The 13,350-nt window shown below is 33.7% G+C and overlaps 1 protein-coding gene across 1 annotated transcript in view; it reads left to right on the forward strand.

The window, feature by feature from the left end:
- Window positions 1–325: 325 nt before the first annotated feature.
- Window positions 326–13,350, forward strand: part of LOC139489415 (polycystin-1-like) — a 50,913-nt gene continuing 37,888 nt past the window's right edge. Inside the window, exons 1-6 of the mRNA XM_071275734.1 lie at window positions 326–473; window positions 1,265–1,940; window positions 2,605–2,795; window positions 3,425–3,530; window positions 4,112–4,312; window positions 8,214–11,432. Of these exons, the coding sequence (XP_071131835.1) occupies window positions 327–473; window positions 1,265–1,940; window positions 2,605–2,795; window positions 3,425–3,530; window positions 4,112–4,312; window positions 8,214–11,432 (4,540 nt within the window). The 5' untranslated portion in view covers window position 326. The remainder of the gene's footprint in view (window positions 474–1,264; window positions 1,941–2,604; window positions 2,796–3,424; window positions 3,531–4,111; window positions 4,313–8,213; window positions 11,433–13,350) is intronic.

Raw genomic sequence — 13,350 nt, forward strand, 5'->3', positions numbered from 1 at the left:
CTGTAGTTTTGTTTCTTTGTGGTTTATAGACATATCGTTTTTATTAATCGGGAAAGAAGACAAAATGGCGGATCGCAGAGAATTGACACTCTAAATTTAAAATCGATGGTGATCGCTTATCTAGCGGAATAAAACTTTAATATCTATGAATTTGAGTATTTTTATACAGAATGAACATAATATCAATTTTTGATTTTTTTGCGAAGTTTCCCTTAAGTACGTGATCCATTGATCTGTAGCAGCCTTAAATGAAAACACAATAAACTTTATCACTACTTTAATATTTTATTTAAAAGTTCTTACTATTTTTAGGTACAAACAGTTTGATGACGGGACAGTCATCTGGCATAACATCCGGTGATTCCTACCCAGGTGATATGTTGTACTTTATGCCGGAGCACACGATATCTACTAATGGCACTCTTGCAGCAATAGAGTTCGAGGCTACTGCTACAGGATTGATCTATGTCCAGGTATGAATATAGGGAATATGATTGGTTTGTATCCTTTTTGCCAAGTTTTCTTTTATTCCTTTACGTTTCAACAATGTGATAACATGATATTAGTTCCTGGACATTATTTTAAAGTCATATGAAACAAGTGACTGGTGAAAAATAATGTTTATCCAATTCTTGAACCAATGCATGTATATATCATACACTAAGTCTTCTGTGCACGATTTTATCATTTTTTACGCAAACATATAGTATAAGCGTCATTTTTTTCTCTGTCTATTTTGATATGAAAATTTGGCAGTTAATTAATAATGTCGTGTTTTGAAGCCCCAGTTTATCGATTGTCACCTTATAGTAAACAATCAAGAAAGAAGCATGGCTATTGAGCACGTGTATAACATGTACAATCAGATAATAGATAATTCAATGGCAGATCCATATGGGTATTGCGATCACCGGATTTTAACGAGACGGGACACGCAAAGATCAGTTGCATACGGAAAATATGTCGGCGAATTGCTACTTGGAAGCAAGCAACTAAAACAAAAGTAAACCTTAAAATGTGGACAAAGTAAACAATTTTCTTCAGAAAAAAGTATATGTATATAAGTTTTATAATGAAAACTACCCATTTAGTTATAAAAAACAAATGCATATTTTTTTTTTAATTTGAGGTTTTATATGAAATTAATTATTGATACAAAAAATGATATCGAAGCAATAAAGAAAAACAGCTGTTTCGTTGAGAACATGCTTATCTAAGTTTCAGACTCTAATTATCAAGTACTTATCGTTTCTTATTTTGATAGGTGTATCGACCATTTTGCGCATCAGATTATTACTTCTGTCCTAAAAGTAGTTCCTGTATACTTAACGGAGTTTTATGTAACAGTCAACCTACTGCCGCTCGCTGGAAACATCAATGTGGTTCCGGAACAATCTACAGTCTCGTTAAACGTGTATGTGTAGACATGTCCACTGGTCAACCCGTTCCCCATACAGTAATACAGGACTGGTCGTCGATGCTAATGACAAAGTACGCACTGATTGGTCAAATAGCTGTTACCATCCCCACAATAGGTCAGCAGTTTTATGAGATTCCTGACATCGAGTTGCTGTCAGTTGAACAAGGTGATGTTATGGCTTTGAAAGAACCTACAGGAAAAATAGCCATGCTCACTGCAACAGGAAAGAATTACGAGTTTTACTATGACGTAAACAGTGATACAGCATGGGGCAGCAGATTAACATCGGGATACAACCTGACAGCAACCCCCGCCATATTTACATCACAACATGCTCTAAAGACATTCATAGAAAAACCATCAAGGATAAAATTCCGTCACACTTTCCTTGATATTGATGCGTTCTACAACGTTACAGCTACAGTACAAAATGACGTAACAAATCCACATAGACAAGCTGTTGCTTTGGTTGAACAGTTAATCTTAATAGCAGATGTACATATAGAAGTACCATATGCAGGTAAGACTACAAAGCCAACAAAGACAACGGTGCTTCAGTTTTATACTAATGATGCTTAATTCATTGCGAATAAACAAACATTGTTCACCACATGCTCTTAAGTATCTCTTTTGCAAGTGAAAAAGTTGTGAATATAGATATAGGAAGATGTGGTTTGAGTTCCAATGAGACAACTCTCCATTCAAGTCACAATTTATAAAAGTAAACCATTATTGGTCAAGGTACGGTCTTCAACACGGATATGTCTAAATAAAAGCAAATGAAACATTTAGTTAGTGCTTACCATCAGTAAAAATCATCAAATGTTAATCATGTATCAACTTTCATTTGATGGTATACAAAACAAATTTGTATGACGGATACATTATTTTATCTTGTTTTTTTTTATCTTCGTGAATAAAAGATGATTCTGTTACAGTAAAAATATTGTATCTTATTTTCAGAATAAAAATAAAAACAAAATTGCCGAACTCTAAGTTAATTTTCAAAATTATAAAAACTGACAAAGCTATACGCCTTTGTATATAAACGAGATCTGTACTTTCATCTATTTTGTTTTAACTAACTTTTCATACTAAGTACTCAATGTTATTTCCTGTTTAAAGATCTTTAAAGTTGCTGTATTACTGTGTAGAAAACACGTACACTATTCTTTTATTTTCAGTTGCAACAAATGAGTCTTTTTATTTCAACGTATCACAACACAATGGGACAAAACCCGTGTATACCTGGGATTTCGGAAATGGCGAGGGTATTACCACCACAGAAAGATATGTACAACACACATACAATGAAACTGGAGTTTACACCGTTACTTTTACAGCGACAAATGCAGTCAATAGTATCACTAATACGGTATTTATACACTGATAAATAGAGCTATCTATTGAAAAAGAAAGTTCGTGTTAGCACTGTAGGGGTCAACATTACATTCATTTTGAATGCCAAATTAAAAGTAAACTTTGTTGTGTTGATAACCCATTGGTGGACTTCGGCTGTTTTCAGATCTTTGGTCGAGTTGTTGTCTCTCTGACACATTCCTCATTTTCATTTTCAATTTTTTTTCTATGCAATAAACAAAGGAACATATTTAGACAATATTTGGAATTTAGTTTTCTTTTTATGTCCGTTATTGTAGGTAGATCTGGTAGACAAGATAAATAGTTAGGACATATACTGCATTCTTCAATTTACGTTGCTTTTAGTAATATTGTTTCTTGACAAGTACGAGTATGGTTTTAAACAAACATGCATATCATCATTGAATTATTGAGTAGTATATAATATTAATAAGTTGGTTGAAATGGGCATAGTTTACAGAATGTTCTTTGAAGTAATATTGTTTCTTCACAAGTACTTGTATTGCTATAGAAGTGCCTATCATCTCACATATCATCTGTAAATTGAATATCTGGGTATATAATATTAATATTTAGATAGCCATAGATTTACAGAATGTTTATCTTACTTCTTACATTTTACAGTATACAATCATAGTACAAGATCCTATTCAGAATTTAACTGTGGAAAAATATCATATACCCTCTATATGGGGAAATTTGTCAACAGTACTTTGGAATATAACACAAGGTACTTATTGAAAGAATGAAATTCTATGTACCAGTAGACATATTGAATACTTTAGGGTCATATAAAAAGAAGATTTTTTAAGACACACATGTAGTTACATATACATCTTTTTAAATATAGAATTGTTTCCTTATTTACTCGAATTTATCACAATATATTATTCTCTATAGCACTAGTTTTCTGTTAAAACGTAATTACAATTGTCATTTCATAAGTTCTTGGACAATTTATTATAGGAAACAAAACCAAACACAGGTCTTCAATGCTATTATATAGGTGCATTATACTGACTTAAAACTTAGGGTTATGGTTATGATTATGATTAAAACTAAAACTACTGTTTATCGATATGTAGTCTGTCACGATATATTAGATATAACAAAGAGAATAAAAATACATTTGTAATTTTTATTTTAGCAAATGATCATTTATGATAAAACGAAAGAAATATAATATAATGATGTTCATAATATTTTATTGTACTATGTAGTTTGACATTCATGTAGCATGATAAAAATTAAATCAATATTGTTTTAAATACAATATGTTAAAAAATACTTTATCATTTGTGCGTAATATAGGTACCAACGTCACATATAAAGCAATTATGGGAGATGGTATTATGTACATATTTAGTTACCCGTTCATTGCTATTGTCGTTGAAACTACAGTCCATAACAACAACTCGACAAATTCAACAGAAGTGCTACCTATGAATAGTAATACTACCACTTCGACGCCACCTGTATCATTGCAACCAAAGTATGATGGAACGTCAAATGGTAATGCTAATATTATACGTTGACTCGATTTAAATATCGGATTTATAATTCCTTGTTTGGCTTTGATAATATTTATCGGCTCTGTAAGGCTTTTGATTTTTAAACATTTTTGCATAAGGCATCACCGAAGAGACATGCATTATCGAAATGCGCAACTAGTGCAGTTAAGGAGGTAGACCTAAGTTAAGGGAAATAACCCGTAAAATTATCAGAATGTTGGTGTCAACCATTTAATAAATATATTCTAAGCTTCTAGGTTACATAGATTATTTCCAGTGTGTTTCAGGCAAATGCTTAAAATATATTGTTGAAACTTGACTTTTACAAACGCATCACTGCTTTAAAGAGTTACCTCCCTGAAATAAGGTCTACAACCATAACTAGATAATGTTAATGGTATTCCATGAAATCTTGAATAATAAATCACATTTTTCTCCTATTGTATTATTTTGTGAGCCAATCATGTTGTGGGTTCCTGGATCAAAACTTGGAATTTGCCATATCAATAAACATTCCAGTCCGTTTGGTGTTACATGAAACGGCTTTTGTCTTGTTTTCATTTAAACTCACGCAAAATTTAAACAACAGTACACAATAGTTATCAAAGGTACCAGGCTTATAATTTATACGCCTTGACGCGAGTTTCGTCTACGTTAGACTTATCAGTGACGCTCTTAATGTCTTTTATTTAGCTTAAAAAATGATTGGAAGTAGATCATTTCTCTCTGTAGCACCCGTCATATCAATTATACACGACGAAATAATATGTAAGTAAATTAATGCTGAGCTCACACGTAATTCGAACTCGATTCGCATTAACTAATTCGAATTAGCTTAATTTGCATTCGAAACGTTTAACGTCCTAACGTCAATTTTTAATTCGAATTGCAATGCGTGTCAAAGTGTCTTAAGTGTCCGAACGACGTGAACTTTTAATTAGTATTAACAAAACACATTTCTAATGCGAATTGGATAATTCGAATTAGCCAATTGGAATATATTCGAATTAAAAAAGAAGAGTGTGTGAACCCGATTAGCGAATTCGATTCGCATTCGATTTGAATTGAATTCGAATTTAATGTACGTGTGAATGAGCCATAAGTGTAACATTAACTAATTGGCTTCATGTCTTTGTCATTATCTGTTAAAAGGTTATTTATGATTTTTTCTTAGTTAACATAAAAATCAGACAACTAAGTCACTCATATAGTAACCATTCAAATAACAAAATTTATCTGAAAAAATGTAAACTCATTTCATGGTATGAAATAGTTACAAAAACACACTAGGTTTGTACTTAAACGAACAGTTCGTTTACACAAGACATATCAGTACTGTTCGAAGGTCTAATCAAGCCGGAGCATGAAAAACATTGAAACCAAATACAATTAAGTGCCGATAACGAAAAGAAAAAACCCAAACCCGAACAACAACAAAAAAAAAGACACAATTTAATTTTGACATGTTTAAAACCAAGTATGAAATATGAACAGAAAACAGTTCTTGTTTAGCTCTCCAGTAATATCGTGATTTAGTATGAGTCTCTTTCTGATTGGTCAATTTTCATCAAAAACCATTCTTGTCTCGTAGATAAGGGTTGAATGTATTCAATGTAAATATCTCAGCCGGTAGGGCTCTTTATATTGCATATTTACAATACCGTATTCAATGTAAATATTTCTGCCGGTAAGGCTCTTTATATTTCATATTTACAATATCGTATGCAATATAAATATTTCAGCCGGTAGGTATAAAAAAGAAGATGTGGTATGATTGCCAATGAGACAACTATCCACAAAAGACCAAAATGACACAGACATTAACAACTACAGGTCACCGTACGGCCTTCAACAATGAGCAAAACCCATACCGCATAGTCAGCTATAAAAGGCCCCGATAAGACAATGTAAAATAATTCAAACGAGAAAACTAACGGCCTTATTTATGTAAAAAAAAAATGAACGAAAAATAAATATGTAACACATGAACAAACGACAACCACTGAATTACAGGCTCCTGACTTGGGACAAGCACATACATAAATAATGTGGCGGGGTTAAACATGTTAGCGGGATCCCAACCCTCCCCTAACCTGGGACAGTGGTATAACAGTACAACATAAGAACGAGCTATAAAAATCAGTTGAAAAGGCTTAACTCATCAGATGGACAAAAATACAAGTGGACGTGGCCCGGTACTTATACATCCCGACACAAAAAGACACAATGAACAGATCTGAGAGTACTCGCAGTTATCTGACAGCTAGTTCAAAGCTACTGACGACTAATACAAAAATCATGCATCTAAGACTAAACTATCAATCCGTACACATCCAACATCCAATTGATTTAGTTTAAAGACGTCATAAACAGCCAGAGAAAAACATGACCTTGTGCAATGCCAAGTTACAGGTATCGACAATTGTAGATCCATGAATATGTAAATACATATAACATACTAGTAATATTTAGATAGCTTTTAATTTACTGATAACAAAATCAATATTTATACCAATAAAAACAATATTCAATGATCTTATTACAGTGTTGAATATGTAACCTTTTAGAATAAGTTTATTTAAAGGAGCGACAAGTTTACATGGATCATTTCCAAATTTCCGGCACGGTTAACAGCATTTCCGTAAAAATGAGGATGTGCTATCCCGTTTGAAATAAGTTTTCTACAGGTGCAAACAAACTTCAAAACCAAATCTTTATATCTATGGAAAAACTTAGTAAAGGTTTTAAGTAATTTATGGTAACGATATCCCAGGTTTAATAATTTACCAGTAATACATAAGTTGCGTTCGTTAAAATCAAAAACGTCACAACAGACACGGGGATAGCAAACAAGTTGTGAAATATAAACACCGTAAGATGGTGCCAAAGGAACATCACCATCTAAAAATGGAAAATTAACAATAGGGAACGAAAAATCGTCTCTTTTGTCGTAAATTTTAGTGTGGAGTTTCCCGTTTAAAACCGAAATATCTAAATCCAGGAAGGGACAGTTATTACCGAATAAATTTTATTTATTCAAAGTAAGTTCCTTGGGGTAAATTTCAGCAGTATATTGAGAAAATTCTTGATTATTTAACGAAAAAATATCATCAAGATAACGGTAAGTGTTGTTGAATTTATCAATTAAATGCATTTTCGACGGGTCTTTACTGAGTTTAGTCATGAACTGTGATTCGTAACAGTACAAAAACAAGTCTGCTATTAAAGGGACACAATTAGTGCCCATGGGGATACCTATAATCTGTCGATAAACTTTGTTGCAAAACGTACATAAATATTTTCAAGGGTTCCTTATATTGCATATTTACAATACCGTATCCAATGTAAATATTTCAGCCGGTAGGGCTCTTTATATTGCATATTTACAAATCCGTATCCAATGTAAATACTTCTGCCGGTAGGGCTCTTTATATTGCATATTTACAATACCATATCCAATGTAAATATTTCTGCCGGTAGGGCTCTTTATATTGCATTTTTACAATACCGTATCCAATGTAAATATTTCTGCCGGTAGGGCTCTTTATATTGCATATTTACAATACCGTATCCAATGTAAATATTTCTGCCGGTAGGGCTCTTTATATTGCATATTTACAATACCGTATCCAATGTAAATATTTCTGCCGGTAGGGCTCTTTTTAAATTATATTGCATATTTGCAATACCGTCAGAATGATTGTTATCTATATTTATTTGTATCTTTTTACGAAAAAATGTCTTTTATAAAACGATTTGATGGTTGCCGGTTAGACTTAATGTATTTCAATTTTTTGAATTTTACTTGTGTAACTATGAAGTTTCTTTACTTGTAATTTTACCTAATACTGTTATAATAAATACTTCATGTGAATAATGTTCACAGCACATGTATTTTTCAGGGATGGAAGGCTTCATATCACATCTTTATTTAACTCCAGACTTTTATACATTTATGCTGATAGCAGAAAATGACGTCAGTACAATGAACATTACCTTTATTATTCCTGTCCAAGATTTAATCACGGGTTTCTTAATACTACCCACATCACCAATACCTTTCTATAACACACGAAATGTGTATATGTCACTTGTTAGTGGATCTCACTTGGAAATTACAGCGGTACTGAATTCTTCCATTTTGAATATCACCAGCTTTGATGAAACAGCAGGTACTGGGTACGTTGTTATAGTCCCAGGTTCTTATAATATTACCGGTTCTCATTTTCTGGAAGTAAACATGACAAACCTGGTCAGTCCAATAGTTACCTACTCAATAGAAGTATGGATTGATTACCTGATTACAAGCCTTTCAATAGATATTGATAGATCATACATCCCTGTGGGGGATCAAGTAACCTTCGTTATTGGTATGTACTGGTGTTCCAGATTTACATCATACATTGACTTTATGGATTCAACAACTACACAGAGCTTTTACTATGATGTATTACTGGATCCTGAAACATTTAACTACACGCACAGTTATTATTCACCTGGCGTCTACCCTGTAAACTTTACAATTCAAAGTCCTATTGATTATCATAACAGTCAACATGATATCTATGTACAGTACGGTGTGAAGAACGTCGATGTAAAATGGACACAGCTTGTCAGAATTGAACCGGGAGCAAGCGGTGGTAAAGCTAACATTTGGCTAAGATTTATGGGTGGCGTCCCCATGCCTACTATGGCTTCATATTTCATCGACTTCGACGACAATTCTACATCAACAGGTTCCTTTGAAGAACCTATTTTACCATCGAATACTGCACCAGTTGATACTACCATTGGAATTGATTGCGAAAAAGTTATTCAACTTTGTAAGCAAACAACATATAATGTCAATAGTACAACAACTGAGACAACAGCTAAGACAACCACAGCGTCAGATAACACCACGGTTCCTGATTGTCCATTAGATCAGTATAATTATTGTATGTTAACTGTACCACCAGCTGGACCTACTGCAACTTCGATTATCGCTACTACAATGGCACAAGATTTTTTCTCTATTCCAATAAGTTATATTTATACAACGGAAAACACGTATAACGTTTCTGTAAACATTTCTAATTTAGTTAGCTATATGTTCTTCACTTTGCCAATTGAAGCCGATAAACCGATATATGGACTTGTGTTTAGACCATATCCACCATACGTACCGATAGATACTAATGGTATTTTAAATATTTCAATGTCATGGGGAAGTCGTGCTACCTGTACATTTTATATAGGTGATGGAAGCCCATTAGTGTCATTACCATGTGATCATTACGAACAGGTGTCGTATTCTTATCTGTTTTCGGTTGTAGGAGTGTATCATTCAAAGGTATTCTCAATTAATAGTTTAGGCTCTGTTAATGTTTCTTCCTCTACGGGACCCATTATTGTTCAGATTCCTGTCACTAAGTTTTCATTACTTTGTCCTGATAACAGTAATTACATTGGTCCACCATGGACTGTAGAATACAAGAGGAATGTCTCGTTTGAACTTGTTTGGGATCATCAGAATAATAATCGTTACCCTACAAATGCTTCATATACAATAGACTTCGGTGATGGAATTGTATCCTCACCAGAGCTCCTCCCAACCACATTTGAAGATAAGAATTATTATCTTTGTCCATCGAATTGCTATAAGGTGTTTACTTTCTATCATACATACGTAAGAGGCGGAAACTACAGTGTTAACATTAATATATGGAATTTGGTAAGCGACGTAACCTACTCGGCTAAACATGACTTGTATGAAGGTCTTGTTGGACTAGGACTAACAGTAACCGATTTTGATTCAAGTACAAATGTAGAAAAACTTGGTGGTGGGCCAGATCAGAATTATTTTGCACAGGAACATCAAGTTAAGTTCGTGGCGTCACTTGAACATGGATCACACGTAACGTACAAATGGACCTACGGTGACACAATGAATGCTACTGACGAATCTTTTTTCTATAAGAATAGCGCGTACCATATGTATATTAATGATATCTGCTACACTGTCAAATTGGTTGTTGAGAATTTTAACAATAGCTTGAATCTGTCACAAGATATATGCATCCAGAGGGGATGTTTTGAAATCGGTCTTTTTTGTGACAATCCACGTGCAAAGAATTCTACATTTGTATATCAGATACACCCAGGAATGGTTGGTTCAAACGCTTGTTATATAATGGACCTATCGAATATGGCAGACCCAAATCGTTATATAATGTTTGGTGATGCAACACAGTGTTCTACGATACCGGAATGGAATGATGTTTGGATTAATACTGACACACTTCGGTTTGACTTAGATTCTGATATATGGTATGCTAACAAGACAGCGAATCCTTCTTATTACAACATAACTCTAGATTCAACGTTTATATTCGAAGGTTACTATGATGTAAGTTTGAAATGCCAAAACAAAGTATCTAATGAAGGATATGATTTCCGGGCAGGTGTAACGAAAGGACCATGTTGGTGGCCGTTAGTTAATGTAACAGAACCGAATACATGTGATGAACCAATGTGTGACCCTAATACACCCGGATTAAAAACGCACTATAAATCACTAAAGCTAATCGTCAATTCTAATGTCGTCATCAATTGCACTGCTACGAAAATTGCCTACTTCTGGTGGCAGGTATATAAAATTGACGAAAATTCAGGCAATGAGACAGCAATAGTGAATCTTAACGGAGCTGACGTGTACTCTATTGGAGCTAGACAACTTATATTAGAACCAAGGACATTGGACTATGGTTTATACCGTTTCAGATTAAATGTTAGTATGAATGAAGTTATAGGAATGGTTACGGTTGACGAATGCTTCATTCGTATCATTGCCACACCTCTGACTATAGAAATAAGTGGGGGAGACTTCATGATGAGACGTTGGGGTGATGTAAATCCTTTAAACATCGATGCTTTGACCTATGCGTATGATCCTGATGTTGATCCGAGTGATAAATCAGGAATGACCTTTATTTGGACATGCAGGAGATTGTGTGAGACATGGCCTGTATATAATAGTGACTGGACTATAAATAAACCATTTACAACAAATTGCACGTACTCACAAGGAGATGGACAGAATGATAGAGGTTGTTCTAAAGTCGATGGAGCAAATTATGCGGGTATGTACAATTGAAGCACATCTTTATTTCTTGTATTAGATAACACAAAGCTTATTGCTACTGCTGAAATATCAATTCTTAATCTTATGAATTAGTTTACTTATTATATGCATTCAATCTCTTGGTTATCCCAGCATGTCTAAAATTAACTCACTATTGAATACTGCTCATGAAATTATTGCTTAGTAATTGATTCTACGTGGCAAAGAAATATTTTAATTGGAAATAAAACCTTGTTCCAGAGAGTTTCAGGTGAAGGTTAATCAAGAAAAATACCAAACTTTATATTTAAGTGTTAATTTTAGTCATTATTCCTTTTACAATCAATGAAATACATATCCTTTTATGTTTTTGTTAAATACTTTCAGATTTCCTATCATGGAGTAATGGGAAATAAGGGTAGAGGTTTGTCATTGCGCTGCAGCTGTCCTTAGAAACTTTTTTTTATAAACTAAGTGGTGTTAATATGTCGTAATGTTAATATATACACATGGAAAAAAGTATTGCAACACCAAATTGAAATTGAAATTAAAAAAACACTCTTTATTTTTTATATATAATTTGTTAAAATAGAACGAGTTAAACATGTTTTAAATATCACCTGAGTTTGATCAATAATTATCGACTTGATAAGTTCTTGCACATGCAGCTACTGTACTCGTAAACAGCAAAACAGGTGTTTTTATCCTCATTGTTTTCAACACTTTAAATAACCAAGTTTATAAAGTTATGTGATTGACACCTTGTAATGGGTCCTCCACAACTCTTAACCGCAGCAAGATGGCAGATTATTAGCATGAAAGAAGCAGGAGTGTCGCTGTGACAACCGCACGTATTGTTGGTCATCACCATTCCACTATTAGTCGTTTTGAGAATAAAATCAGGCAATAAACGATGTTAAAGACTATCCGAGATCAAAAAGACCTCCTATGCCATCTGCTTGGGAAAATCAAGCATAATGAAGCTTGGTCAGAAAGAAACCCATTGCATACAATACAATCCTAAAATGAGAGTGGTGGGCACACAGGAGCCTTTTAACAAAAATTGTTCGAGATCGACTCATCGCTACTGGTTACCGTGCGATAAGACCATTTCGGGGACCTTTGCTTACGAACAGACACACAGTTGTCCTTATCCAATGTAGTGCAGAGCTCGCCAAAGTTGGAAATTAGCATCGTGGAGGAATATCCATTGTTCCAATGGTATTTGGTTTATCTTCCTTGGTCCGATCGTAGCCCGGATTTGAACAATATCAAGCATAAATGGGACACCTTTGGGCGTAATGTGCGCGAAAGGACACCCCAGTCCAAACACGTGATGAAATAAGCAATGCCCTTCATCAGAAATGGTTGCTACTACCTTAGCAACAAATTTGTCGATTTATGACAGGAATCAGAAGACGTTAAGTGAAGGTTAACCGTTTGAATTGAGGCTGCGCAAAAAGTACTAATTCTTTGGCGTATAACGATCAACCATGATGTGAACAATCAATTTAAGATCAATTTTGAAAGGTCTGACATTGTAAAGTTCGACTACAGTAATAGTTGTAAAATGCAGTTTTTTGTACAAAAAAACACTTCATTTTGTTATTAAAATTGTGGTTCGATAAATCATTCTTTTTCAAACATTTTTTGTTCGTTAAAATGCCAATGTCATCATAAACTATGTTTCAATATTATTTTACAAATATTTCATCATATTCCATCCAAAATAAAAGGCTGATTTTTCAAGTTTTAAAAAATCAAGGTGTTGCAATACTTTTTTCCATGTGTATAGTTTACTACTGAAATAACTCTTTCGTTTCAACAACTTCACTTGAAACGTCTGTCTGTACAACATGTGCATTTTTGATACACTAGATTGTATTACTTGACCATTTAATAAAATATTTTAAACATCGTTTTAATATAATTTCACA

Source organism: Mytilus edulis, chromosome 9 (assembly GCF_963676685.1).
Source record: "Mytilus edulis chromosome 9, xbMytEdul2.2, whole genome shotgun sequence".
Taxonomy (NCBI): Eukaryota; Metazoa; Mollusca; class Bivalvia; order Mytilida; family Mytilidae; genus Mytilus; species Mytilus edulis.